Source organism: Hippopotamus amphibius, chromosome 2 (assembly GCF_030028045.1).
Source record: "Hippopotamus amphibius kiboko isolate mHipAmp2 chromosome 2, mHipAmp2.hap2, whole genome shotgun sequence".
In the NCBI taxonomy this organism is placed as follows: domain Eukaryota; kingdom Metazoa; phylum Chordata; class Mammalia; order Artiodactyla; family Hippopotamidae; genus Hippopotamus; species Hippopotamus amphibius.
Window position 1 is genome coordinate 206193281 of NC_080187.1, and position 25357 is coordinate 206218637.

Sequence of the window (25357 nt, forward strand, 5' to 3'; positions counted from 1 at the left end):
GTACAGCTGCTGCTATGGCAGCCAGAGCCAAAGGAGGTCACCATTGATTCCACACGCACCTAATTCTTCCTGCAGAGGCACCGGGCAGGGTTGACCCAGAGAGCTAAGAGGGAAGAGGGGTGTGTGTGTATGGAGGGAACAGAACGGTGCTGGAGGCTGGGATGTACCCAGTCACTTTCTCTCTCTAGGCCTCTGTTTCTCTAAGTGTAAAGTGAAGGCACAAGCTATAACTGACACCATTATCTGGTCCCTATATTTCACTCCCCAGCAAGGTTGTCAAGGCTGCAAGATTCACTGCTGGATAGGGCTGGGGGTGGGGCCCTCACATAGGGAACCAGAGAGGAGGACGGCTCTGAGCAACGCCCAACGAGGGCAGGAGAACACTGCATTTGGGGATCCCTGAGAGCCAGAGGCAGCCCTCCTCCCCCAAAAGGACCCCGGAGTCCAGACTCTCGGCCCCAGGTCTTCCCGTTATACGACTCTCCGAGCTCCAGGCGCCGCCCTGCCAGGAAGTTCCAGGGAGAAGAGGACCAGGTCGTCACCACTACCCTAGAGTCAGGGAGGAAAGAAGGAGTCTCCTGATGGTCCCATTTCTGGGCCGCCCAGGCAGGCTTAGCCCAGTCAGGCAACCCCAGCCCCCTCGGTCAGGAGACCTCACAGGCACAAGCCGCCAGCGCCTCGGGTGCTCGCTGGGTCCGGCCCCACCCCGGCCCCACCCTCGGACCCCGCCCGCTTCCCTCGCCTCCGCCTCTGGCCGGAAGCCCCCTCCCCCTCCCCCTGCCGATCCCCCGCCGTCTTTATGCCCTTCCAGTCCCTCTCCTTCCGCAAGTCAGGGAAACCTCTCTCCGTCCGGTCCCCCGGGTCCTCCTGCAGCTCTGGTTCCTCCATCCCGTCCCCAAGCCCCCGCCCGGCCCCGCCCAGGCTCCTCCCTCAGCCCGGCCCCCGCCCCCGTTTCCCGCCCCAGCCTTGGGCCTCGGGGCCCCGCTAGTCCCCTCCCCGGGCCCCGCCCCCGGCCCCCGGAAGCCTCTCCCCGCCCTCGGCCCCGCCCCCCCGAAGTTTCTTGGGCCCCCGGCAGCCAGCGGGACAGAACGCACTGAGCCGCCGCCCGGCCGGCGGTGGATGGAGGTAGCGGAGACCGCGCGGCGCCGGGAGTGAGCGGCCGAGCGGTCGAGCGGCCGGACCTCCGCGAGCTCGTCATGGAAGAGGAGGTGAGGGCCGGGCCAGTCGGGGGGCCTGGGCTGGGGTCTTCGAGACCCTCAAGGCGGTTGGGGTCCCTGGCTCAGGCCCTTGTTCCAGCCAGCCCCTCTCCCGCGGATCTCCGGACACCTCCCCCCTCCACTCCCACCCCCAGGCAAAGCCTAGGCAGATGAGATGAGGCAGGGGCGGAGGTAGGGATCTCAGACCCATCCTCTTGCGTTATTTCTGCCTTCTCTCACCAACTGTGGGCATAGTAGTTGTTATTGTTCCCATTGGATTGATGGGGAGACTGAGGCTACGCTCAGTTTGATGACTTGCTGAAAGTGGCTTGGGTTGCCAGGCTTCAACCCTGGTTACCATTGACTCCGTGTGTCGTCCATGTCGGATCCTAAAGGGGCACACTGTGTGTGTGTGTGTGTGTGTGTGTGTGTGTGTGTGTGTGTGTGTGTTTTGTGATGGGTCTGTGGGTTCTGGAGTCCCTGTCTCAAGGAATCGTGAGGCTGTGACCCTTTCTGGTGCCCAGAGGACTGGAGAAGTTGCATTTTTGTCCTCTCAGCCCCTGTGAGTCCCGTTTCCTCTGTGTGTCTACCTTCTCCCCTGCTTGGGTGTTAGGCCCTGGTAGGGGCTGATTCCTGCCCCTGCCTTCCCCACATCCCTGGAGGGCTGACTCCCTGGAAGAGCTGGGCAGCTGGACCAGCATTGTCCCTTGAACCTGCTTCTTCCCCCTCAGGACCCTCTGGGTCTGGGGTGGGCTTCAGGCACTTTGTGACCCCTGCCCTTTACTTGCAAACTCAGTTCTCTCAGTACCCCCCCTCCGCCCCATCCAGGCACACTGCCAGTACTTAATGTGTAACTGTGGAATGAATAAACTAGGGAGGGGCCTGCTGAGGCTAGAGGATTTTGCTTCTGGTCCCCCAAGGGGGTCTCAGCTGCTGCCCCTCCCAGACTGAGGGGAGGGGATGTGTCTCCCTGGATAGGTGGAGAGGAAAAATGAAACCTTCACTCTTGGGGCAACCCTGGCCAGCTGGGGACCAGGCTGCCTGTGTCCCCATCAGTGATCAAGTCCCTACTTCCTGGGACCACTGCCCAGGGGCAGCTAGGGTATCTGTCAGAGTTCCTTCCAGGCCAGGCCCTGCATTTCTGTGGGATGGTAGATAAGTCACTTCCCCTCTAAGCCTGCATTTCCTCTTCTATAAAATGTAGGGCCTGGTCTCCTCCCCGGATCATGATTGTAGCCCCTTCTCGCAGGGTGGGTGGAAATAGGGGCAAAGTCAGGCCACTATGGTTTCTTGCTGACAGGGGTGGGGCTCCCCACCCCTGTTGTGAGGCCCGGGCTGTCTGGCTGTGGCCCCTGCTCTTCTCCCAGAGGATGTGGGACAGGATTACTCCATCTCCTGATCTGCTCTGGCCCCCAATTAAGGGAAGTTCTCCTGGGGCCTCCTGGGCCAATGGCTTGTCTGGTGGTCAGCCCAGGCCTGTATTCCCTCTGGTCCTGAGTCTCTAACATCGCCACTTACTGACTCCCAGATGCCAAAAGCTCCCCGCATACCTGGGCTATCTAACGTCTTGCCCATCACCTCCCCACACAGTCAGGGGCTCCCTATTCCCTACCTCCCTTTTGGCATCCCTCTTTTCCTCCCATTTCTTCTCCCCATCACTTCCTCTTGTTTCTCTAGGCCTCAGTGCCCATCCTCCTTTCTCTAAAACACCTCTTAGATCATAGTCACCTGCTCTGCCCCATGACCCCAGGCTGGCCTCATTACCTCACTCCCAAATGGCTGCTTTTAGTCCTCCCCCTAGCTTTGAACTTCCTCCCCATGCCAAGCCCCCTCAGCCTCAGTGACCTCCTCCATGCAGTGGGTTAGTAGTCCCCATTAATAGTCCCCTCAGTAGTCTGAGGTTTGGTGCAGAAGTGCAGGTCTGGGCATGGGGCATCTATCCATTTGTGTTCTCAGGGCCTCAGTTTGCCCATCTGTAAAACGAGGAGGGTGGGCAGTCCAGAAGTGAGGTGGTTTGTGTGTGAAAGCTTTGAAAGCTGCAGTGATCAGTGTGAGGTATTTTTGCAACTGGACTCAGGCTTTTCTGTCTCCGCCCTGGGGTTCTGCCCCTCTTCCTCTCAGTCATGCCTTTCCCTGGCTTGGCCTCCAGTGGCAACAGGCTGCTCCTTTGCCATTACACATCTAGAGAGAGGCAGGGCAGTGTCTTGTCCCAGCACTGGTTTTGTGCTCATCTTTGACCCTTTCTGGACTGCACTTTTTCATCCTGTAGTGAAGGAGTTGAGAGTGTAGGGTCTTTATACCTTTTGTGCCTTTCCTTCTCCTCTGGGCCAAGATGTACGTCTCTTTCCCTCCTCCCAGTCCTACCAAAACCCTTCCTTCTGCAAGGGCTTTGCAAACTAACCCCAAGTCCTTACCCTACAGGAGAGCGAAGGCTGGGGTATCGTCTGGGTAGGTGCTAGAGCCCTCCCAATGGATTGGGACCCTCTCAAGCACGGGATGCCTACCCAACCCCCAGGCTGGGGATTTCCCTTGTGCAGGGTTTGTGTTGCCCCCATCAGACTGGATGTTCCCCAGGGCAGAGCCTCTGCGTCCTCTCTCTGATTGCCCCATCACAGGGCTCTGGCATGGTGGGTTCTTAGCAGAGTTTGGTCAGAGCATCATGGGGTTTAGTCAAAGGGCAAAGGTCATTATCCTAAGCTCCCTGTGATGTGAGGTGCCAACAAGTTCTCTTCTGCTGGTCTCTGTCTCCATGTTGTGGCCTGTGTTGTGGCTTTCCACATTCTCCTTTCTGTGCAGAGGGTTGAGCTGACCTGGTATCTTATTCCTTTTTTTTTTTTTTTTTTTTTAATTTTTATTTTTAATGAAGAACCCAGAGACCCTCCCATCTCAGGCAAAGCAGAGCCAGGCCGGTGCCCAGGGGTGCTTCAGGAGCTGCTCAGAGTGGGCAGGGGGAAGGCCTGGGTGAGGATGGGTGGGAGAGGAGAGGGCGAAACAGGAGGAACAGTGGTCAGCTGGTCAGTAAGAGGGGAGGAGGCCGAGAAACTGGGCTGAACAGGACAAAACCTCCCCTGTGAGCCCTGCCAAGGGGAGGGGCCGCTTATTAAAACTTACTGGAGCATAGCTGGCCCTCTGGTGGGAGAGTAACTGAGGGGCAGAGAGGGGCTGGGTGAAGGGTGGCAGGACGCTGACCTCCAGCCAGGCCTGTCTTCTGGGGGCTGTTGCTGTGGCTGATTCCTGGCAAGAAAACCCTTCCCCGGACTTTGGTTCATGCCACCTCCAGCTCCTCAGCGGTCGCTCCCCGCATCCCCAAGTGCCTTCCCTCTTCAGTCTCATCCCATTCCTAAAGGCTCCGGACCTGCTCCTCTAGCTGATCCAGCCGTGGTATTCACTGGGCACTGCTTTGCTGCCTGCAGAGAGGACGGTGGTCAGGGCACAGGTTCCAGCCTTGCCCCTGGGGGGCTTTCAGCTGGTAGGAAGTTTTCACGTCTCAGGCTTTGGGTGAGGCAAGTAGGGGAGGTCACAAGTAGAGGAGGGGATGAGATCCCATGGGGTCATGGGTGGGCCCCTGAAGACGGGAGGTGAGCTTGGAGCTCAGAGGTGGGAGATCTGGGCAGCACGCTTCGTGGTCTTAAGAGAAGCCTAGAGTCCGCAGGCCTAGGGGTTGGCCAGCTGCTGTAGTTGCTAATGGAGGGGTGTGACATGTTGAAAGTAGGGGTGAGGTTTCCCATTTCCCACTTCTTCCTCTCCAGCCTTGCCCTGGGCCAGTATGCAGGGGTCTCTGTGGATGAGGCCCCAGTTGGTCACACGGCCCATGGCACTGAACACAGGGTCTCTGGTAATGGGGGGGGGGTGGGGGCACTGGGTGCATGGTAGGATGCTAGAGCCTCCCCCTTCTTGTCAAAGGGACCTGAAGTCCCCTCTTCCCCTGATCAGGGTGGCTCATAACTGGCCTGTCGGCAAGCTTCGCACTTCCTCATTCCTCCATCCAGGAAGACCATTTGGGACCATTCCACTTCTCCATTTCTCTTGCCATCTGCAAGTTAGGGAGAGACCCTGAGGGGGCACCTCATATTCCTGGAGCTCCTGGAGGCATTGAGGCCCGGCAGCTAAGCCCAGAAAGGCCTTGTCCTGAATTCTGATCCAGGCCCAGCGAGAGGGCCCCTGAGAACCAGAGCGGAAGGTGGTGACGGCAGTAACAATAATGACAGCTGCCATTTACTGAGTTCAGGGTATCTTAGGCATTGCTTTATATGTCATATCTTTTTATTCAGCAACAAACATTTATTGAGCACCTATTGTGTGCCAGACACTGTCTAGACACTGTGGATACAGCAGTGAACAAAACAAAAATCCCTGCCCTCACAGAGTTATAATCCTTGCAACTTCTGTTAATATCATCATTTCACAGGTGAAGAAACTGAGGCTTAGAGAGATCAACTGACTTGCCTCTGGTCTGCATGGCTTGGGCTTCGAAGCTCAGATTCCTGACCACTGGAGTGTGCAGTGCAGAGGGGGCGGGGGCCACAGGAAGAACCAGACTGGGGATTCCCTTCCATGACGGAGCTCAGGGGGGCCGTGCCCTGTCCAGCCCCGACAGCTCACCACACTTCTGTCTGGACTCGTCCTCCCAAAGGCAGCTGTGGCCACAGGGCATCCCTGGGGAGAGGTATGCTCCTTTTAACTGGAGCCCCTTTTTTAAGCTTTATGTAAATGATAAAGTAGTCAAAATTAGTCAGTGCTGATTTCCTTCTAGCATCCTGTAGATTCTGTCACGCTCTTAGCCCCCTTTCCTCCACCCTCCCCTTCACACTCACCACCGTGGGTACCAGTCATTGAAGCAAAGTGGTTAGCAAATTGGGTGTATTTTTATTTTCATTTCACAGATATTTCTTGAGCACATTATGTGTAAAGGAACAGTACTGGGTTCTGGGGACTAAATGTGGCTCTGACCCCATCTAGTAGGCATAAACCTGGTGGCCAGCTACCCAAGCAGGTAATCAACAGGCACAAGATGTCACTGACTGGCCTGGAGGCTCCAGGGTGGCTGCCATGCCCTAAAGAAGGGTTTGAGTTTACCTCCTGCACCTGCCTGTGGTCGAAGGCAACGTCCTTGGAGCCCTCTCCAGAAGAGGTGTCTGCCGTAAAGTCCTGGTCTGGGACAGGGATGAGGGAGGTGGAGCCTCTTGCTTTGGAGCAGGATGCAGGGCTGCAGAGTGGGCTCTCTAGAAGGGCGGGGCAGGGAGGAAGATTACCCCTCTGCCTGCCTGCCTCCTCCCATCCTTCTGATCCTGCTTGAACATCCTTTCCTCTGGGAGGCCTTCCTGGGCAACCCTGACCTGAACCAGGTCCCCCGCTGTCCTCTCTCACTCCCGCCTCATCACTTCCCCTTCACCGATTCCGTCATTGCATTTCACGCTTGTTAATGTATTTATGTCTGGTGTTTATTTGTTCAGCTCCTTCCCCATATTGCCAGCTCTATGAGGGCAAAGATGCGTTATTTTTATTCTTCCCCACCTCCTCCAGCACCCGTGACAATGTATGTGCTCAGTACAACGTGCGTTGACGAGGTTGAATGAATACACGGGAGGCAGAATGGTGGAGGGGGAGAACATGGGGTCAGAGAGACCCAGTCTGAATTCTGGTTTTATCCTTCCAGCAGTGTGACTCTGGCAAGTCACCTCCCTCTCAGAGCTTCAGTCTGCTGTGACATGTGGGTAATGATGCTACCACGTGAGAGGGCAGTCGCATGGGTTAAATGAGGTGGGGTTTGTGTAAAACATAATACAGTGGCTCAATGTGACTGCGGCTGTTATCATTGTGGCTGCTGTTATTACTGTTATTTCTGATGTTGGATGGAGAACATCTGCCTTGGGGTTGTGTGGAAGCTCACATGGGTGATATCAGTAGGTATCCAGCAGAGGGACACATCCCTGTGTGGCCTCATGGCAGCAACCCTCACAGCATGTCTGGGTGCGATGTTACAGGGCGTGAAGGAGGGGGGCCAGAAGCCTCGAGGAGCGCAGACAGCGGACAAGGCTGGCTGGATCAAGAAGAGCAGCGGAGGCTTCCTGGGGCTCTGGAAAGACCGTTACCTGCTCCTCTGCCAGGCCCAGCTGCTGGTCTACGAGAATGAGGTAAGCACCTGCCTGGTCCTGAGTTTGGGGATGCCGGGTTAGGGAGCAGAGTGAGGGCAGCCCAGGCCAGAAGAGGATCCCAGAACTGGAACTGGAAGGCCTGTTTCACTTTTGACCTGCTATGCAAGCTTGGGCGATTGCCTGATCTTCTCTGGGTCTTTGCAATACAAGGACGACACCTCTAGGTGCGGGTGTAGGACTCCTGGATGAGGAGCGTGTGTGCACAGGGATGTGTGTGTCTCCTCAGCTGTCCACCTACACTGCAGCTGCCTGTCCTGGGGCTAGGTTCCACATATGTGAAGGTTCCAGAAAACTGAAGCTTGCTCCACTCAGTAATGCTAGTAGAAATAATACTTATTGCTCATGCTTGTTTGGAGGTCTTACATACCTCTAGGAGGATGCTCACGAGAGTCCCTTAAGGATGGTCATCACAGGGACTTCCCTGGTGGTCCAGTGGTTAAGACTCTGTGCTCCCAATGCAGGGGGGCCCAGGTTTGATCCCTGGTCAGGGAACTAGATCCCGCATGCTGCAACTAAAGATCCCATGTGCCGCAACTAAAGATCCCATGTACCACAACTAAAGATCCTGCACACAGCAATGAAGATCCTGTGTGCCACAACTAAGACCCTGCACAGCCAAATAAATAAATAAATAAATAATGTTTTTTAAAAAAGGAAATCATCGTGTCACATTCTACAGGGCAGGACCCTGAGGCCCAGGGTGGCCAAATCCTATTCAACATCGCAGTGAATGAAGGTCAGGTCTAGAACCAAAGTCAGGGATCTCTCTACCCACCTATGCCAGCAAGTAAACTCTAAAACGTATTTTTGGTGGAAATCCTCTAAAATATGTTGGATATTCTCTGCCCTTCAACAGAAGGTGCCGGCCTAACGGAGTCTTTCCTTGGTGGCTCAGCGTCACCGATGACCAGACCGTTCCTTTCTGCCAGACTGTACTTTTCAGCTTTTCTTTCTCCTTTAACATCAAGCTGCCAGTTGCCGCTTTTGCCGTCCTTGTGCCTCTCACAGTCCTCACATCTTCCCACTTCAGACTTGTGCGCTTTTTCATTTCAGCAGGCTTGGAACTTGGACAGCCCAGGATGTGCAAGTTGTGTGTTAAATAAGTGTCGATAAAGTTCTGGGTGAAGACCTGAAGCAAAAAGGTGGCCTTTACTTGGAGATGCTGTTTGTGTTCTGGGGCTGAGGCTCTCAGAGGACCTGTCCACTGTAAATGGGCCATCGCTGTACGCCTCTGACAGATGGAGTACAAGGGGAAGAACTGGCCTGGGGGCAGAGGGACGGGGATCCTGCCTGTTCCCCGTCAGCCTCTGTCAGCGTGCCTTAGGCTGTCTTGGCAAATGCATAATTGTTGAGGGCCAAGAAAGAGCTAGATGTTTAAAGGAACTGCCTTTGAGAAGCACCTCACCTTTCGTGACTGAGTCCCCAGGCTCACGGAGTTGGGGTGTCAGAGAAGCAGCCAGAGGAGGCCAAGGGGGTGAATGGTGCAGACGGCCCCCAGATGTTCTCTACTGCTGCTGTCACCAAATTTGGATGTTCTCTGGCGGCAGCAGGGGGCTATTTTTATAAATAAAGGGGGCTGTCGCAGCTTCCTCCAGTCCCAGCTGCCATAAGAGTTGAGTGACAGGCCCCCCAGCTGTCAGCCCGTCAGGCGCTGCCAGACTTGTCCTGGGTCACCTCTCTACATCTGGCCCATGTCTAGGAAGCAGGAAGGATTTCACATCCCCTAAACACTAAAAGTCTAAATCACGCTTAAAAAAAAAAATCACTATTAAAAACCTCAAGGCAGTTTCGAGAACTTAGCACTCGGGGGTGGGGGAGCTTGGCGCAGGAGAAGGAATTGAGAAGTGCTTATTAGTTCAATTCCTCTTTCTGATGTAAGGAACTAGGCGAGTGCGAATGACTCTTGGCTGTTTCTTTGCCGTCAGGGAGGCTGACATTCCAAAAATGCTGCCCCCGCCCAGTGCCTGCTGGTGTATCCGATTTTTGATTTTTCGGAGCTGCAGAAGGGCCCAGTGATTCCACGTTTCAGGTTGAGAGAGGGTGGAGATGGACTGACTTTTGTTTCCAGACGGAGGAGGGTATGTTTGGGCCAGTAGCTGCCCAGTCAGGGGAGGCCTGTGCACATGGGGTAGGTGAGCCTCTCTCTGGGATAGGCGTGGGGGTGGGGGTGGGGGAGGGTGGTCCTTTCTGGAGTCTCACTCTGAGTCAGGCATTCAATTCAGCAAACTTTTCCCCTTGAGGGCTGCCCTGTGTAGGGGGAACAGAAAGGAGAGCAGATGCATGCAGCAGAAGGTAGAGAGAGATGGCTCAGCAGGGAGTTAGGACAGTTCTTCCCCATAATAGGGTGTCCCTAGCACCTAGTAAGATGCCGGCAGAGCTGCCTTCTGATGGGGAACCTCAGAGGAGAGAGAGAGCACTGAGGCTCAGGCTCACGTGGGTGAGTTTCCTGGAGCAGGTGGATTTTACCAGCCCTTGTGTTGAGTGCCGGAACCCAGAAGGGATTGGAGACTAAGAATTGGAAAGAGATGTGTGAAGGCAAAAATGGGAAAAGACACTTGTTTGAATCTAGATGGGGAAGATCGAGTCACCCTGGCCACCTGTTCCCCTTTCCCTGAAGGGCTGAAGTCTGGGCTCTGTCCCCCAGGGATCCTGATGTAATAGGTCTAAGATGTTGCCTGGGCATTGGGGTTTTTTAAAGCTACGAGGTGCCACCAAGGTTGAGAATCTCTGGTGTAGAGGAGAGGTTCGCAAACTTTTGCATACATCACAGTCACCTGAAGGGCTTGTCAAAACTCAGATTGCAAGGCCCATTCCCCCCAAGATTATGATTCAGTAGGGATGGCGCTTGAGAATTTGCTTTTCTAACAAGTCCTCAGGTGATGCTGCTGTTGCTGGTGGAGGCACCACACCTGGAGGACCACCGGTGCAGGGCAGCCTGCTGCTGGGGCACTGTCCACCCTCTGGCTCTGGCTGGAAGGAGTGTGGTATGCTACAAAGGGCTGTGGCCTGGGAGTTAGAGGATGTGTGTTTGCGTTTGGCCCTGCTCCTTTTATTTGGGTCTGTGCCCTAGGGCAAATCCCTTCGCCTCCAGGTCTCATTCTCTTCCTCTGTAAAATGAGGCAAGGGACTTCCTAGGTGGTTCAGTGGTTAAGAATCCGCCTGCCAATGCAGGGGACATGGGTTCGAGCCCTGCTCTGGGTAGATTCCACATGCCACGGAGCAACTAAGCCCGTGAGCCACAACTGTTGAGCCCGTGTGCTACAACTACTGAAGCCCACACACCTAGGGCCCGTGCTCCGCAACAAGAGAAGCCACTACAGTGAGGAGCCCACGCACCACAATGAAGAGTAGCCCCCGCTCGCAGCAACCAAGGAAAGCCTGTGTGCAGCAACAAAGACCCAACGCAGCCAATAAATAAATAAAATAAATAAATAAATTTATATTTAAAAAATGAGGTAAATAGTGGGGCTCTAGGATTTCAGAGTGCTTGAGGGACTCCGGAGAATCAGGAATGCAAAAGTGCTTGCTAAGTGTCAGGGTTTCTTACTATATGCAAATTATCATGGAGGGAAATTGGGGCATTTCCTCTGCAAATAATCGAGTCACTGCCTCCCAGATATTCCACCCCAAACTGTGGAGCACTGACACGGTCCCTGATTGGATGCTCTGAGTTTGTTTAACTTGCTGGCCAGTCTCCAGGGCCTGCATCTACTTCCCTGGAGTCTCCAGGGGGAGAGTGTGCCGCACCCACAAAGCCGTTCCAGCTGGGTCTCCCCTGGAAGAGGAACCAACGAATCACCATTGAGGGAGGAGTGTGTCCCAGGCAGCTTGCTGGAGAGGCACCTGGTGGGTAGAGCCCACGAGGAGAAAACACTCAAGGACTAGGGCGGGTGGGCAGGAAGGTAGCCCAGCCAGAGTCCAGGGGTGGCCGAGAAGAGCCTGGCCACCAGCCCTACTAGTGATGAGGCCTCACGGTGGCAGACTCAGGGGTTACTCTTGAAGGAACCCTTGTCCTCCCCATTGCTCAGGCTGTGGAGAGTGGCCTCTCACCCCAAGCCAAGGGTCACTGGAGGAAGATGCCAAGTGGCAAAGTCAGCTCGGGATCATTGTGGTGAAGGCAGGTTGTGTAACCCCAAACAGTGTATTCACGCTTCTCTCTGTGGCTCAGAGGGAAAAGGCTCTGTGGCCTTTTTTTCCGCTTATTTTGTGACAACTTGCTCCTCCTTCCCCAGGCTACCCCTTTCACAGATCTCTGTCTGGCTTCTGGGCCTGCGTGGACTCCCAGGCACACTTTCCTAAGCTTCCCCTGTTTCCTCCTTTGACCTGAGGCACATTTGAGTCAGCTCTGCTACCCACCTTTGGGCTGTGAGCCCCATTGCTCCTACGGATGGTGAGCCTTGAGGGCCTTCCTCCAGCTAGCGTGGACGGAACACTGTCTCCTTGCCAGGGTCTGAATGCCGCATCATGGTGGTTGACTGGCGCCTGAGGGCCCCCTCTGACCGAGTGATGCCTTCACTGAGTGGGATCAGGGTCTGGGGCAGGGCCTGGGTGTTTGAGGGTCTAGGGGCATCTAGCTCTCACCGTGTCCCCTCTGTCTCCCTCCCCAGGACGAGCAGAAGTGTGTGGAGACAGTGGAGCTGGGCAGCTATGAGAAGTGCCAGGACCTTCGTGCCCTCCTCAAGAGGAAACACCGCTTTATCCTGCTGCGGTCCCCAGGGAATAAGGTAGGGCTAGGCCTGCTGCTGGCCGACCTCCCTCCAGGCCAGGGTCTGCTGGGGAAGGTCACCTCTGGAAGGCTCCCTAAGACAGGCTGGCCTGCTGGATGCAAGTCGCCGGTTTTCTGTCGAATGTGGCTGCGGCTCAGACCCAGGGGCTGCCACAGGCGGGACCTTTGGCTTGTTTTTGTCTTGGAGTCGCCCAGCCCCTGGTTGATACGAGGTGCATTTAGGGCTCTGCTGAGAGCTCTGCTCTATTCTCCCCTTCTAGGCCCTGGGGCCTCCTTCCCAGGCTGTAGTTGGAAAGTAGCCTTTGGGAGGTGGGGCCCTTGGCCTTCTCTCATACCCTGGACACAGGAGCCCCAGGGCTGAGGCAAGAAAGCTGGGGATGAGGCCTCTGACACCCTGACGTGGTCAGGCGGCCACACCCTCCCCTCATCCCAGGGCTTCCTGTGTGGACCACCCCTCCTACCTTCCATCCTAGACTCAGTGCTCGGACCCACAGCCCCCCAGCTTTCCTCCCTTTGCACTGTTCTTTCTTGGCTGAAGCTGGAGGAAGTCTCTTGCCTGAGAGGTTCTTTCCCTGGGACGTGTTGTGTGTGTGGATGAAGTTCGCTGTGTGCATCCCGCATCCCTGGCAGGGAGTCTGGGTGGGTGTCGATACGTGGCGGAGTTTCACAGATGTCAGGAGGGAGATCAGATTGGAGGCTGGTGTGTACAGCGCCTCTCGCCAGCTCGCACCATCTGCAGCTGGGCTGCGCCTTGCCCAAAATGCACGTCATGAGGGGCCTCGCAGAGCGGGGCTGAGTCACGGAGGCTGGGGGTTGGACAGTGGGCCTGGTCTGGGCTTGCCCGAGGCCATTCTGTTTCTTTCGTAGCTTTAAGGGCCAGGGGACCCGTCCTCTGTGGTCCCTGGAGCTCTGGGCCCTGGATGACACCGCTTTACTCAGTAACCCTCTGTCCCACTTGGTGGTGGGTTGGGGCAAGGAAGCCACTGCGGAGCTCTGATCCTGGGGATGGTGGCGTGCCCGGGGTAGAGGCAGGTTTCACTGACCTCTGATGCTGAGGGCTCTGTGAGGAAGGGGAGAGCCACATTTTGGTCTTTCAGGCCCGGGAGCCCCCACCCTGTCCTGGAGACCCGCTTCCTTGCTGAGTGGCGCTGTGTGTGTGTGGAGGGGGGTGGGGAGGTGTAGAGTCCGCTATGTGTGAAGGTCTGCCTGTGTGCCCGATGAGCGTGTGTGCGCCTCTTCACGTGCAGCTGAGGGTTTGCCTGGCCCAGGGGATGTCTGGGTCTTTGTATGTCCCTTAGTGAGCTTATTTGGATGTGGGGCAGAGGGGACCTTGCTTCTCTGTCCTCTGCAAGCGCCATTCTGTGGGCCACCTGCTTCCCCAGCTCTGGGGATCTGCTGGGTGGGCTGGGTGGGTCGGGCCCCCGTCAGGGTGGGACATCACCTTCTGAGAGGTCTGCTTGTGCAGCTGCGTTCTCAGCTGCTTCGGCCAACACCCTCCCTTTCAGACCCCAGTCGTGCCAAGAGTTCAGGTTGGCTCCGGGTGACTCTAGGAACAGGGCTGTGCGTCAAGGAGGTGGGCCGCGGAGTGATGGGTAGGGGCTGCCGGGCAGCGGGAGCAGAGCCCACTCTGGTTCCAGCTCAAGGGCCCCGACCCACGGCACCCCAGGAGCTCGCACAGAGAGTGGGGGCTCTCCAGAGGTCAGATGGTGGACTGCCCAGAGCACGGAGCCCCTCCTCCCCCCGCATCCTCTCACCCTCCTTTCCTATCGCCTTGGGTGTTCGCGTCCTCAGTGAGTCTGCAGGCTGGCCGGGAGGTCACATGACCCCGGCTGTCTGGTCCTGAGGCCGCCTTTTTTTCCCTCTAATCAAATAAACAAAGACTCCAGTGTCTTGCATGCCCCTCTCCCTCCTGCCTCCCCGTCCCCACGCCCCTGCCATGAGGTCACAGGCAGACGCTGCCAGGAAGCAGGGTGGCCTCTGCTGGGCCTTGCTGCCCTGCTGGTTTCAGCCAGCTTGGCCCTTTCCTCTTTCCTGCCTCCTCCCTCCCCCTCCCACTTCTTTCCTCTCTGCCATTTTGTCCCCCCACCCCCTTTCCCAGCCATGTGGGCCTTCTCTGTGTCCAGTCCTGTTAGCTTCTAAACTCCTGGCAGGGCCTGTGACCCCCGGGGCTTCTTGGAAGGGCTTGAGGAGGGACCTGTGCAGCCCGTGGCCCTTCAGGATGTGGGGGTGGGGGTGGGGCAAGAGGAGCAACTTCTTGGTCTTCTGTTTGTCTCTATTCTGATCACCCTTATGGGATGCCTGGCTCATTCAGCCAGGATTACATGGTTTCTTAGGGTGGGGCTGGGTCCCATTTAACCTCGTATTCCCTCTCCTAGGGGAGCCCCTGGGCTGACACCCGCCCCTCAGCCTGCCTAGGTGGGCTGGCGAATGGAAAAGGACCACAGTTTGGGTTGGGTCCTGTGGTTGTGTTTTTGTCCCATTGAAGCCCTGAGTAGTAGAGAGACCCGTGCAGGTCTCGCTGCAGGTGGGTGGGACTAGAACTCTGTGATCTCGACTTCCAGGCCAGTGCTTTTTCTCTGCTCCACTCTTGCTGCATCTGTTGTGGAGTTCGAGTGTATGCCCCTCAGGCTCTCTGGGATAAGTGCTGCACCAGGCAGGGGCCCCATCAACCCAGGGCCTATGAGCAGGAGCCGTGTAGCTGGGCTCATGGGCTGCCCTGGGCCACCTTACCCGCAGCCCACATCCAGGGTTGGGTGGGCCCCTTCGGAGCCCAGATGCAGCGCTGTCCCTTCCTGAGCCCCCAGCAGCCCCGATGGCTGGGCCGCGGCAGTTGCCAAGGTGCCCTGGGGTTTCCGACTTAGCTGCCTATCTGCTGCCAGGATCGAATTTACCCTGGTCATGCAAATGAGCATTTGGCTGTGCCTGGCTTGGGGAGGTGGGTGGGACCAGGGCCCTGTATGAGGAGAAGGCAGAGGCAGCCGGGAGGAAGTTATATAACGAGGATGCTGAGGGGCCCGGCGGGCTGTGTGTTATATAACCGGGAGAGCAGCAGGAGGGAAGGCGCGCTCTAACACCCGGGCGGGCAGCTGGTGACCCGCCCGACAGAGAGCTAGGGCATCTTGAGGTCAGAGGGTGGACAGCGGCCCCAGAATGGGGACCTTGGGCCAGTTCATTCACTGATTAGCTATTCATTCAGTAACCATTTACTGAGTACCTACTATGTGCCAGGCTGTGGCTTTGGTCATGTTTAATTCCCTCAGCATTGCTTGGTGGTAGACGGTGTCATCCCTTTTTCCAGATGAGGAAACGAGGACTGTTTTGTCCAGAAGGAGAGAAATGGTGATAATTCCTATTACTGAGCACCCCTGCTATGCCCACTTCCGCATTTAACACTTTGCTACATCATTGATCTTCATAGCTCTCCAAGGCTCGGGCTCAGCCAGCTGTGAGTGCTGGTCTGTCCAGCTCAGAGGCCCTACTGCTGTGTCCACCATGGGGGACCGCTCCTCGGTTTGTGTGGCCTCACTCCTTCCACCATTTCCTGTCTGACCTTGGGGCCTGGCAGGGTGGGGCCTCTCTGATCTGCCTTCTGATTCTAATGTAGGAGCTCTGAGCTCCTGCCTGAGGTGGGAAGGGGCGCATGGGGTGGGGTGGGGTGAGGTGCGGTGTGAGGTCGAGTCATGGGATTACTTTAGGTCACCTTGGCCAAGTCCCATCGCATCTGATGAGCCTCTTCTTCCTCATCTATATGATGAGGGGGCTGGAGTTGACCCCCTAATGCCCTTTCTCTCTTGCAGTCTGTGATTCAAGGCCAGAAAGGAGACCCTAGGACTTCTTCGCTTGGTTAGGACTGGGTGTGGGGCCCACTGGCAGCTGCAGGTCGCCCTGGTTCCAGTAGGCCTTCACCAGTGGACACCCCTTATGCCTGTCACCTCTGTCATCATACTCAGTCTGGTGGATGTAGAGTAGGACGACTCCTACTTTACAGGATACACTCAGAGGTCAGGCAGCTGATCTGGGGGAGTCACATGGAGTGGGACCAGATCTGGGCAAGGCTGATTCAAAGCCGAACATCTGGCAGCTGTATACATGGAGAGGGCCCCTCCTCTGCTGGATCTGTGCCCTCCCTTGCTCTGAAGTTCCAGTGTCAGACCTCACGTGGGGGTCATTTTGGTTTGCTCCTGACCAGCTGTGTGGGGGCAGACTTCAATCTGGGGTGGGAAGCTTCCTTAAGACCCCAAATGTGAACCTTTGAAACATCTACTGTTCACCCTACCCATGCCCCTTGCAGGTCAGCGACATCAAGTTCCAGGCACCCAGCGGGGAGGAGAAGGAATCCTGGATCAAAGCCCTCAACGAAGGGATCAACCGGGGCAAGAACAAGGCTTTTGATGAGGTGTGATGCAGTCCTGTGGACGGTTCTGGGTTTCCTTTCCCATCATTTGTGATCTCAGAGTGGACCCTGCCTGACCCCACCCCAGACAACCCCTTGATTATGTCACTGCTACAAACACTGGAGCATTTACAGTTGTTACCTCTTTTAATCCTCATAACACCCCTCAAAGTAGATGGTTGTGGTTCCATATTACAGATGAGGAAACTGAGGTGTAAGGAAATTAAGTAACTTATTTTAAATTAAAATGTGGGTAAGTGGTGGGATAGAATTTAACTGGTTGCAGTCATGCATCTTTTCCAACGCATTCCCAGCCGGAAACAGCAGGAAACAACAGAGAGGTCTGGAGCTGAGCTGAGAGCCTGACAGCTCACTCTTCAGTTGGGTGGTGAAGTCCAAGCCTGGCTGGCTCTAGCCCTGGGCCTCCTTATCTGTCTACAGTGGCCACCCAGCCCCCTGTGCTGTAGTGGTGATGGCAACAGGGTCGTGATCAGACTTTAGGCAGGCAGGGTGTCCCATGCAGCCAGATCTCCTAGGGAGGGTCTGTGTTTGACATCATGGATTTGTAGCTGTTTGGGCTAAAATGGACTTGGGGGCCACCTAGCATGACCCCTTGGGTTGCATAAGACTGAGGCCCAAGGGGCAGGGATTTTCCCATGCAAGTTCCCTCTTAGCACCCAGTTTCCCTGACTTGCAGTCATAGCTCCTAGATCATGTCTTATGTGACTGTGTCATGCTCAGCCCTTCGCTAGCTTGGGAAAGTGTCCCCATTTCATGGGAGAGGGCGTTGGAGGCCACAGGAGCATGGGCTGGGCCTAGGCCCAAAGGCTCGGTGGAGCAGGACCAGCTCCTCCACCACAGAGACCCTCAGGTGGACCTGAGCCTCACCTGGGGGCGGAAGAGTCTCAGTCCACGCCCCTCACAGGGACAGGCTGCTCTGGGATCCAGAGTCTGGATTTCCCACGTGACTCTCACTGAGGCTTCCCAGCTACTCCTCGCCCCCATTCCTTCCCCTCGGAGAGGAGATGCTGCCCTCCAGACTCCCCGACCCCTGGGGGCAGACGCTCTGCTCTTTCTTGAGCTATCCCCGAGGGTCCTGGGAGAGGGCGTGGGGCCAGGGAAGGCCTTTTCTGGAAGCCAGGTGCTAGGGGATCACGGGCTGCCTTCTCCCTGTTCCCCCAAGCTGAGCACAGAAGCAGCCTCAGGGCCGCTTGTATATTGCAGTAGACTGACGGGTGAGGGCTGATAACCCACATTTGGGCAGGAAGACTGAGGCAAAGGGGGCGGCTGCAGAGGAGGGAGAGCCTGACGGCAGCGGGATGACAAAGGCCATGCAGAGACAGGGAGAAAAGCAGGGCGATGCCTCAGAGAGAGGGACAGCGTGGGGCCCTTGACCCTGTCAGCAAGGATGCACGTGCAGACCCCGCCTCTGAGTCAGGTTCATGCCTTGTCATCTGCTCCTGTCCCCGAGGCCTGGTGGGGACTGACGTGGTTCCCTGTCCTTCCCAGGTAAAGGTGGACAAGAGCTGTGCCCTGGAGCATGTGACACGTGACCGCGTCCGTGGGGGTCAGCGGCGCCGGCCCCCTACAAGGGTCCACCTGAAGGAGGTGAGGCCTTGCCCCAGCTTGGAAAGGTTGGGGGTCAGTTGAGCCTGGGAGGGCAGCGGCTTGGGGCCACCTTGTCCCTGAGCGCCCTTGGCACCGGCCTTGCTGAGTGGCATGCGGGGTGTCGGTGTGGAGGCACGTGTGCTGTGCGCGCTCAGGCAGCGGGTGTGCCTGCTTCCTGCGTTGAGTCCACACACTGGCCTGAACCCAAGCCGGTGCCTGAGGGAAACTGAGCGCCTGAGGCCCGTCCCTGCCTCTCAGAGCTCAGCTTCCTGCTGGAGACCTGTGCACGGACGGCTCCAAGAAGCGCTGTGTCTAATGTTGATACGGAGGGCGGCTCAGGGAGGCTGAGCAGGAGGGCCCACAGAGGACCAACAGGCACCTAAGCTGGCCCTTGAAGCACAGGAAGGCTTTCAGCGGGCAGACTTGAAGTGAGGGAGGTCCTGGGTGGAGGAAATGGTGCGAGCTTGAGGCCTGGGGCAGGGGAATTTGAGGTGTGCCTGGTCCCTTTGACTGGGAGATGGGTCTGGGAGGGTTGGGTTGGGGGAGGAAATTGTGGAGGTCTTGAAAGCAGGAGTTGGGAGCAGGATGGATAGGAGGGTGCATTCCAGAGGTCAGTTGGAGGCCCTGGGTAGGATGGGTTGGGTTGATGGAGGGAAAGGCAGGGGGCCAGGAAACAGAGGCAGAGGTGGGGCCTTCAGGCTCCAGGAGGGGGTGAAAAGGGAGGGGCCCGCGGGAGAGACACTGGCAAGCAAGAGCCACCTGGGCTTGTGATTAAATTCAGGGCTCGGGGAGGCGGACTGGAGAAAGAGGGAGGGTGGTGAGGAGTGCCCCCAAGCCTGGAGACCTGGGGAGTGGAGGCCATGGAATTTGGGAGAAGTTATGGGTGGCGGGGGGCGGAAAGGAGGAACCCTTCTTTAGACCCATGTTACTGATGGGGGTAGATGGTTGGGGGAGAGATCTTGGAGGCCAGGAAAGAACCTCAGCAGATGCTGCCTTTGGGGAATGGGGGGCAGTAGGGAGCCAAGGAAGAGGGAGCCAGAGAGTGGCGCCTCTGGAGAGAAGGGCACAGGACTGGGGATCACCAGCCAGGCTGGCAGCCACAAGTCACCAGGCGCGACTGAGGAAAAGGCAGATGGTGACGTCTGCAGCACATTTTCTCAGAGAAGGAGTCCGTTTAGGGCTGTCATGGGGTGCAGAGCTGGGGGTGCTGGAGAGAAGGAGACCACGGCATGGTGAGAGTGAGACAGAAAGGGGCCAAGGTCATTGGAGGGTTTGCTGTTGAGATGAGACAGCCTGTTCATGTCTGTCAGCGGAGGGAAAAAAGCCTGCAGAGGGAGTGACTGAAGTAGCCAGGGAGGAAAGGCATGTCTGGGGAAGGAGGCCCAGGAGGTGTGGGGAGGGCCAGCCTTGGAGAGGGGGACCCTCTGAGAAGAATTCAGGGAGGGACTCGTGTCTAGTGACTGAGCGCATGTGTAGGCCAGGTCACCCTGTGCGTGTGAAAGGGAGTGAGGGGCCTTGGGGGACCTTGGGAGGGTCCTCCTGCCCAGCCCTGCTCCAGGCCCTCTGAGGCGCCCTGGGCGTTGTCCCCATGACCGTGGGGCTGCTGGGTGTCCCTGCGGGCCCCCGGGGCCAGGTGGGGACAGCTGCCTGCGGGGTGCAGCTGTTCTCCTCTGGTGGGCAGCTGTGGTCTGGGGCTGCCCGTGTCCAGTGCCACGTGTGACAGCCTGAGGAGGGTGGGCACTGGCTGCTGAGCAGCTGGGCAGCAGAAGGCTGGAGCGCTCTGGCCCGGAGGGCTGGCCGTGCGGCTGGCAGACCCGACAGGTCTCCAGGGCGAGTGAGCTCAGGGTGATGCGGGAGAGTTCTGCTGGCTGTGGGGACCCTGGGTGGGTGGTTGCAGAGAAGGGACCCTCCCAAGGCCTACAGCCAAGTAGGGGCCTGAAACAGGGCTAGACCCAGGTCCCCTGCCACCCAGGCCAGCACAGTTGCCATTCAGAAGAGTGGCCTAGTACACAGGCTGGAAGGAACCAGGCTGAGACACCAAGAGGACACCCCAGCTCTGGCTTCCTGGCCTGTGATTCCAAAACCAGGAATTCTGTGGACGTGAGAGAGAAGAGATTCATCAGAGAATCACTTTAGCTTCTAATCAGGTGGCTTTGGAAGCCAGAGCAGAGGGCATGGAGGGTAGGGGACAGGGGCCTGGGCAGCGTGGATGGGAGGGCTTGAATACCCCTGTAGGTGGGCACACTAGACCCAATGGTTGGTCATCCAAGTGATGCCCATATCCTGCCCCCTCAGGTAGCCAGTGCAGCATCTGACGGGCTTTCGCGCCTGGACCTTGATGTTCCGGACAGCGGGCCTCCAGTGTTTTCCTCCAGCAATGACGTCAGTGCAGCCCAGCCCCGGGAGGCACCCAGGCCACCCATGCCTCCTACCAAGCCTTCCCCAGTGCTGGAGACGACCAGTCTTGGTGACAGAGTGGAGACCTCTGTGGGGGAGAGAGCCCCAACCCCTGTCCCAGCAAGCTCTGAGGCCCACCCTGAAAGCCAAGAAGACTCAGAGACTCCAGTGGGGGAGGACAGTGGCTCTGAGCAGTCCCCCAACAAGGTCCTGCCTGACACACTGAAGGTGAGCTGGGAGAACCCCAGCCTTGAGGGGCCCCTTGACCCAGAGAATGCAGAACTGCCCCAGGTGCCCAGTGCTGAGACCTCTGAGCCTGTGCCTAGGGAGGGTGGGAAGCCGCCTACACCCCCACCCAAGATCTTATCCGAGAAACTGAGAGCCTCCATGAGTGGTGTGCAGGCTTCCGGGCCAGCCCAGAGTCCTGGGACCTCTGAGACCTCTGCCCCAGGCCCAGCACAGGTCTCAGTGAATGGTATGGATGACAGTCCTGAGCCCATCAAGCCATCCCAGGCTGCAGGCACCCCAGACACTCCCCCAACGGATGCAACAACGTCCACGGCCCTGCCCCCCTGGGACCCGCAACCTCCGTTCCATCCCCGCTGCTCCTCACTGGGGGACCTGCTTGGGGAAGGCCCCCGACGTCCGCGGCAGCCTGGGGAACGGCTGTATCGGGCTCAGTTGGAGGTGAAGGTGGCCTCGGAACAGACGGAGAAACTGTTGAACAAGGTGCTGAGCAGTGATGCGCCTGCAGTGGACGCCGAGACATTGCTCAGCCAGGCTGTGGAGCAGCTGCGGCAGGCCACCCAGGTCCTGCAGGAGATGAGAGATCTGGGAGAGCTGAGCCAGGAAGCCCCTGGGCTCCAGGAGAAGCGGAAGGAGCTGGTGACCCTCTACAGGAGAAGCGCACCCTAGGGCCTGCCGGGCCAGAGCATGGTCCCTGCTGGCTGGCTCACCCATCGGAGCCCAGCCCTGCCGAGGAATGTGCTTCTTTTCAGGCTGTAGAGGGGCTATCAGGCATGTCGGGGTTCGGCCAGGACCTGCAGAGACTCCTGGCATCCTTCTCGCCATGCCCTGGCCAGAGGTGGCAGGTGCCACCCAGGGCTGCTGTCTGGCCGGGCTCCGGCTCTGAGCTGGGGCTGGGAGCACACGCGCGAGGCCTCTGCTCTTATGTGGTTGTTCCGAACGGCCCCAGAGCCTTGGCACAGCACTCGGGGTTTCTAGGGGTGGCCTCATCTCTGCTTCCTGCCCTCCATAGTTTACATTCCTGACTTCTGAACACAGCACAGCTGAGCCCCCCTGCAGCCTCCATGTCCAGAGGTTCCCAGGCAGAGCCTGATGGCAGAGGCAGCTTCAAGCCATAACCAACCTTCCCCACCCACCTATTCCTAGTAGCTTCTGGGGCTTTGGGTCTAGACTAGAGGTTCATCCTTCAGGTGAGTGAGACCTGGAACCCAGCTAGGGTCTCTGAAGGCAGGTGGGAGGCGTTTGTGTGAGAAAGCCATTAGCTGTGTGGCCCCTCCCTGGCCTGTTTCCTATTCTGCAGGCCTTCCCCTCTGGTGAGCGGTGATTGGAGGACTCCAGAGTGGAGGAGGAACTCTGAAGGGTCTCGTAGTCTAGTCCCTGGTCCTGGATCAGCTTGTGTCCAGCCTTGTGCATTCCTGCACAGGTGAACCCAAGGTCAACATCAGAAAATCCTGTATGTAATTCGTTATAAATCAACCTTCAGAAGAGAAGCTGCCCCAATGTCTATGCCTCCCAGATGAGATTTCTGTCTGGGTCTCTGTGGTTCCTTCTTCACCCAAACAGATCCAATATCCCAGTTATTTCTGTGAATGCTGATGGGAGTGTGTTGGGACCTGAAACCGCTTCCATCTCCCCTTTCCCTCACCCCTCTGACTCAGGCTCCACATGGACTGCTCCTCCTGAACTTCCTTGTGGAAGGAGTATTATCTCCTGTCCCTTTCCTGGTCCGTGCCTGCACCCTGGGCCTCTCCCTAGCCCCTCCCCACCATCATCTCTGGCTCCAGGAGCACATCTGGTCTCCATCCTGCTGCAGTGGCTCGACTGAGGGCAGAGTCTATAGGTGCAGAGGCCCTGAGGGCCGCAGCCACTCTCCCTGGGGCCTGTGGGAGTAGGAACAGCTTCTGACAGGCCCGCTCAGGCGTTTCTGCAAGTGCACTTTTGTCTACTGAAAGAGAAGGAGGGTCACAGCTGTGTGCTCTGGCCTTCCTGCCCACTGCCCCACCCCCAGCTACCCGTCGTGCCCGCTGAGGCCTGCCAGCGCAGGTCGCTGTCTTCCTTAACTCTACTTCTACTTGGTCCTTGAGGATGGTGGCCAGGGGTTGGGAGGGGCACGCGTCCACTCCGTGGCCTACCCTGGGCAGGGGTGGGGGCGGGCAGCAGTGTCATGGCTCGTGAGCCCCCACGGGCCTCCCTAAACCACATTCCTCGAGCAGACTAGGCTCCCACTCCTGTCTGCCTGTCCCTCCGTTTGTCTCCAGTATGAGAGCAAGAATGTCACCAGGGGCCCACAGTCATGTGCCCCCCTGCAGTCTCCCTTTGGGGAACAGCCTCCCACCAGCAGCCTGGGCTGCCTGGGGCATTAGCCTCGTCACCTCCTTCCTGGGACAAGAGCCTTAGTTTCCTCCTCTGATAAAGGACCAGGCTGAGCAGGTAGCTCTCGGGTCACCTCAGTGGCCTAATGCCATTGGTTCTTATGGGGTTCCTGTGCCTTGGCAGCCTGGACCCAAGTGGCATGCCAGCTTCCGGGGGAAGGGAGGAGGATTGGAAATATGCAGGGGCTGCTGGCCTGTGTCCTTGAGGATGCCATTCCATGTCTTCTGCTTATGAAGCGCCTTTCTTGAAGTCTGGCAATAAATCCCTTTTTAAGGAACTTCTCTGCCACAAGCCTGTTTGTTGGTTTGGGGACCAGCTCCAGGGCTCATGGAAGTAGAGGGTAGGCAGTGGTTGACCAGGGCATCACTAGTCCTCCAAGCTCTGTTCAAGGGCCCTCTTCTCGTAGGCCAGGCTGGGGGCCTTGCCCTCCCTCAGTGCTCCCTCTTCACTAAACTGGGCCAGGCCCTCCAGACTCTCCGCCTCCCCCCAACACGTTTCTACAGCCCGGGAGCTAAGTGTCATAAGGAACAATGCTTTTCAATTTTTAAAACTTTATTTGGAAATAATTTCAAACATAGAGAAAAGTTGCAAGAGTAAGTATAGCACAAAGAACAGCCATATACTCTACTCAGATTGACCTGTTGGCTTATCTTTTGAGTGCCTTCTCTCTAATAATGCACACAATTTTTTTTGAGTCTCTAGAGTTAGTTATCATGGCCCTTTTCCTCTAAATACTTCAGTGTGTATATCCTAAAAATAAGTATATTCTCTCATTCATTGTAGTTATCAACTTCAGTCATTTTAACACTGATTGCACACTTATCATTCATATTCCGATTTTGTCGCCAGACCCAATAATATCCTTTAATCATATGTTGCCTCCAGTGTAGGGTTGAATATTATGTACATGTCTCTTCAAGTTTCTTTTAATCTGAAATGTTTCCACAGCCTTTATCTTTCATGATGTGGGTATTTTTGAAGAATACAGTCCTCCCCAGCTTTTTAATAGAATATTGTTCGTTTGGGGTTTGTCTGCGGTTACCTCATAATTAGATCAAGGTTATAGAGTTTCAGCCAGAGAACTGCATAGGCGATACTAGGTCTTTCTCAAGGCATCACATCTGGAGACCCAACCGCCACCCGCCTTTTTACTAGCGGTGTTGGTTTTGATCACCCAAAGTGTCCGATTTTTCTGTTGTATGGTTACATATGTTTCTCGTGTAACTAATAAGCAATCTGGGAGAGGTTTAAAGACCATGCACAAATATGTTGCACCTCATCAGAATTTCCCCCTAATCCCCATTGATGAGTCTTGCCTGAACAGGTGTTTCCTATGATGGTTCAAAGTGATTCCAGCTGTCATTTTAACCTCAGAGCCTGGTCCTGATTGGGGTGAGCCTGGGCCCTGCCTTATGCCGGTGGCACCCCTAATGCATCTCAGCAGGCCCCCAGGGCTTTGCTGAGTGCTCTTTGGAAGGCCCTGGGCCAGCAGACAGAGCTCCAAGTCAAGCTACCAAGTCAATCAAGCTGCTGGGAAGGTGTCAAGTCCCACCTAGTGACCTCAGTGAATCTCAGCCTCTGGAGGCCTCAGCTTCCTCACCCGTGAAGGGGGGATTGCAGTGCCACCCGCTCCCCATGTGGGAAAGCACCGCAGTGCTTCCCAGAGGCCGGCTCCCTTATCCGTGAGGGCTGCTGGACAGGCCTGGTGGCCAGCGCAACAGGAAGCACCTGACCTGGGGCTTATTGACGGTTCTGGGACCTTCGTGTCTCTCCTGAGTTCCCCTGCCACTGGCCTGACGTGTGCCCACCATACCCAGCGGGCGGCCTGAAGGAGCTGGGGGGCCGCGGCCAAACCATTTCATCATTTCACCTCATCTGTGAGGAGGAGCCAAGGTGAGGGAGAGAAGTCCCCTTATTGATGGGGCCCGGGCCCCCACTCCGGCCCAGGAACGAGGTTTCCTCCTGAGGGCCGCCTTGGAAGGGAGTAGCTGCTGGGAAGGTGTCAGTGGCCAGCCAGCCTCAAGACTGAGGAAGGATGTGGTGAGAACTTTCTTTCCTTCTGGCCCTGGGGACGGGAGGCCTGTGCAGAGAAGCGGAGCCTTTTTCTTTTGAATACGCGTCCCTGATACCTCAGTGGCCTGAAGTCCTGTGGGGTTTTGCAAACCACAGGTGGCTGCCTTCAGGCAGGACTCAGGACAGAGGAGGCGGGTCTGGTGGGGAAGGGGACATCCAGACAGCCCCTTCCTCTGCCCTCACCTGAGCC

The 25357-nt window shown here is 56.9% G+C and overlaps 1 protein-coding gene across 1 annotated transcript; it reads left to right on the plus strand.

Moving 5' to 3' along the window:
• Positions 1–1101: 1101 nt before the first annotated feature.
• On the plus strand, positions 1102–23371 carry PLEKHO2 (pleckstrin homology domain containing O2). The gene is made up of 6 exons (XM_057725336.1): positions 1102–1208; positions 7181–7330; positions 11959–12075; positions 16369–16473; positions 17980–18078; positions 20374–23371. The coding sequence occupies exons 1-6, from the start codon at positions 1197–1199 to the stop codon at positions 21388–21390; spliced, it is 1500 nt and encodes a 499-aa protein (XP_057581319.1). The 5' UTR covers positions 1102–1196; the 3' UTR covers positions 21391–23371.
• The last annotated feature ends 1986 nt before the right edge of the window (positions 23372–25357 follow it).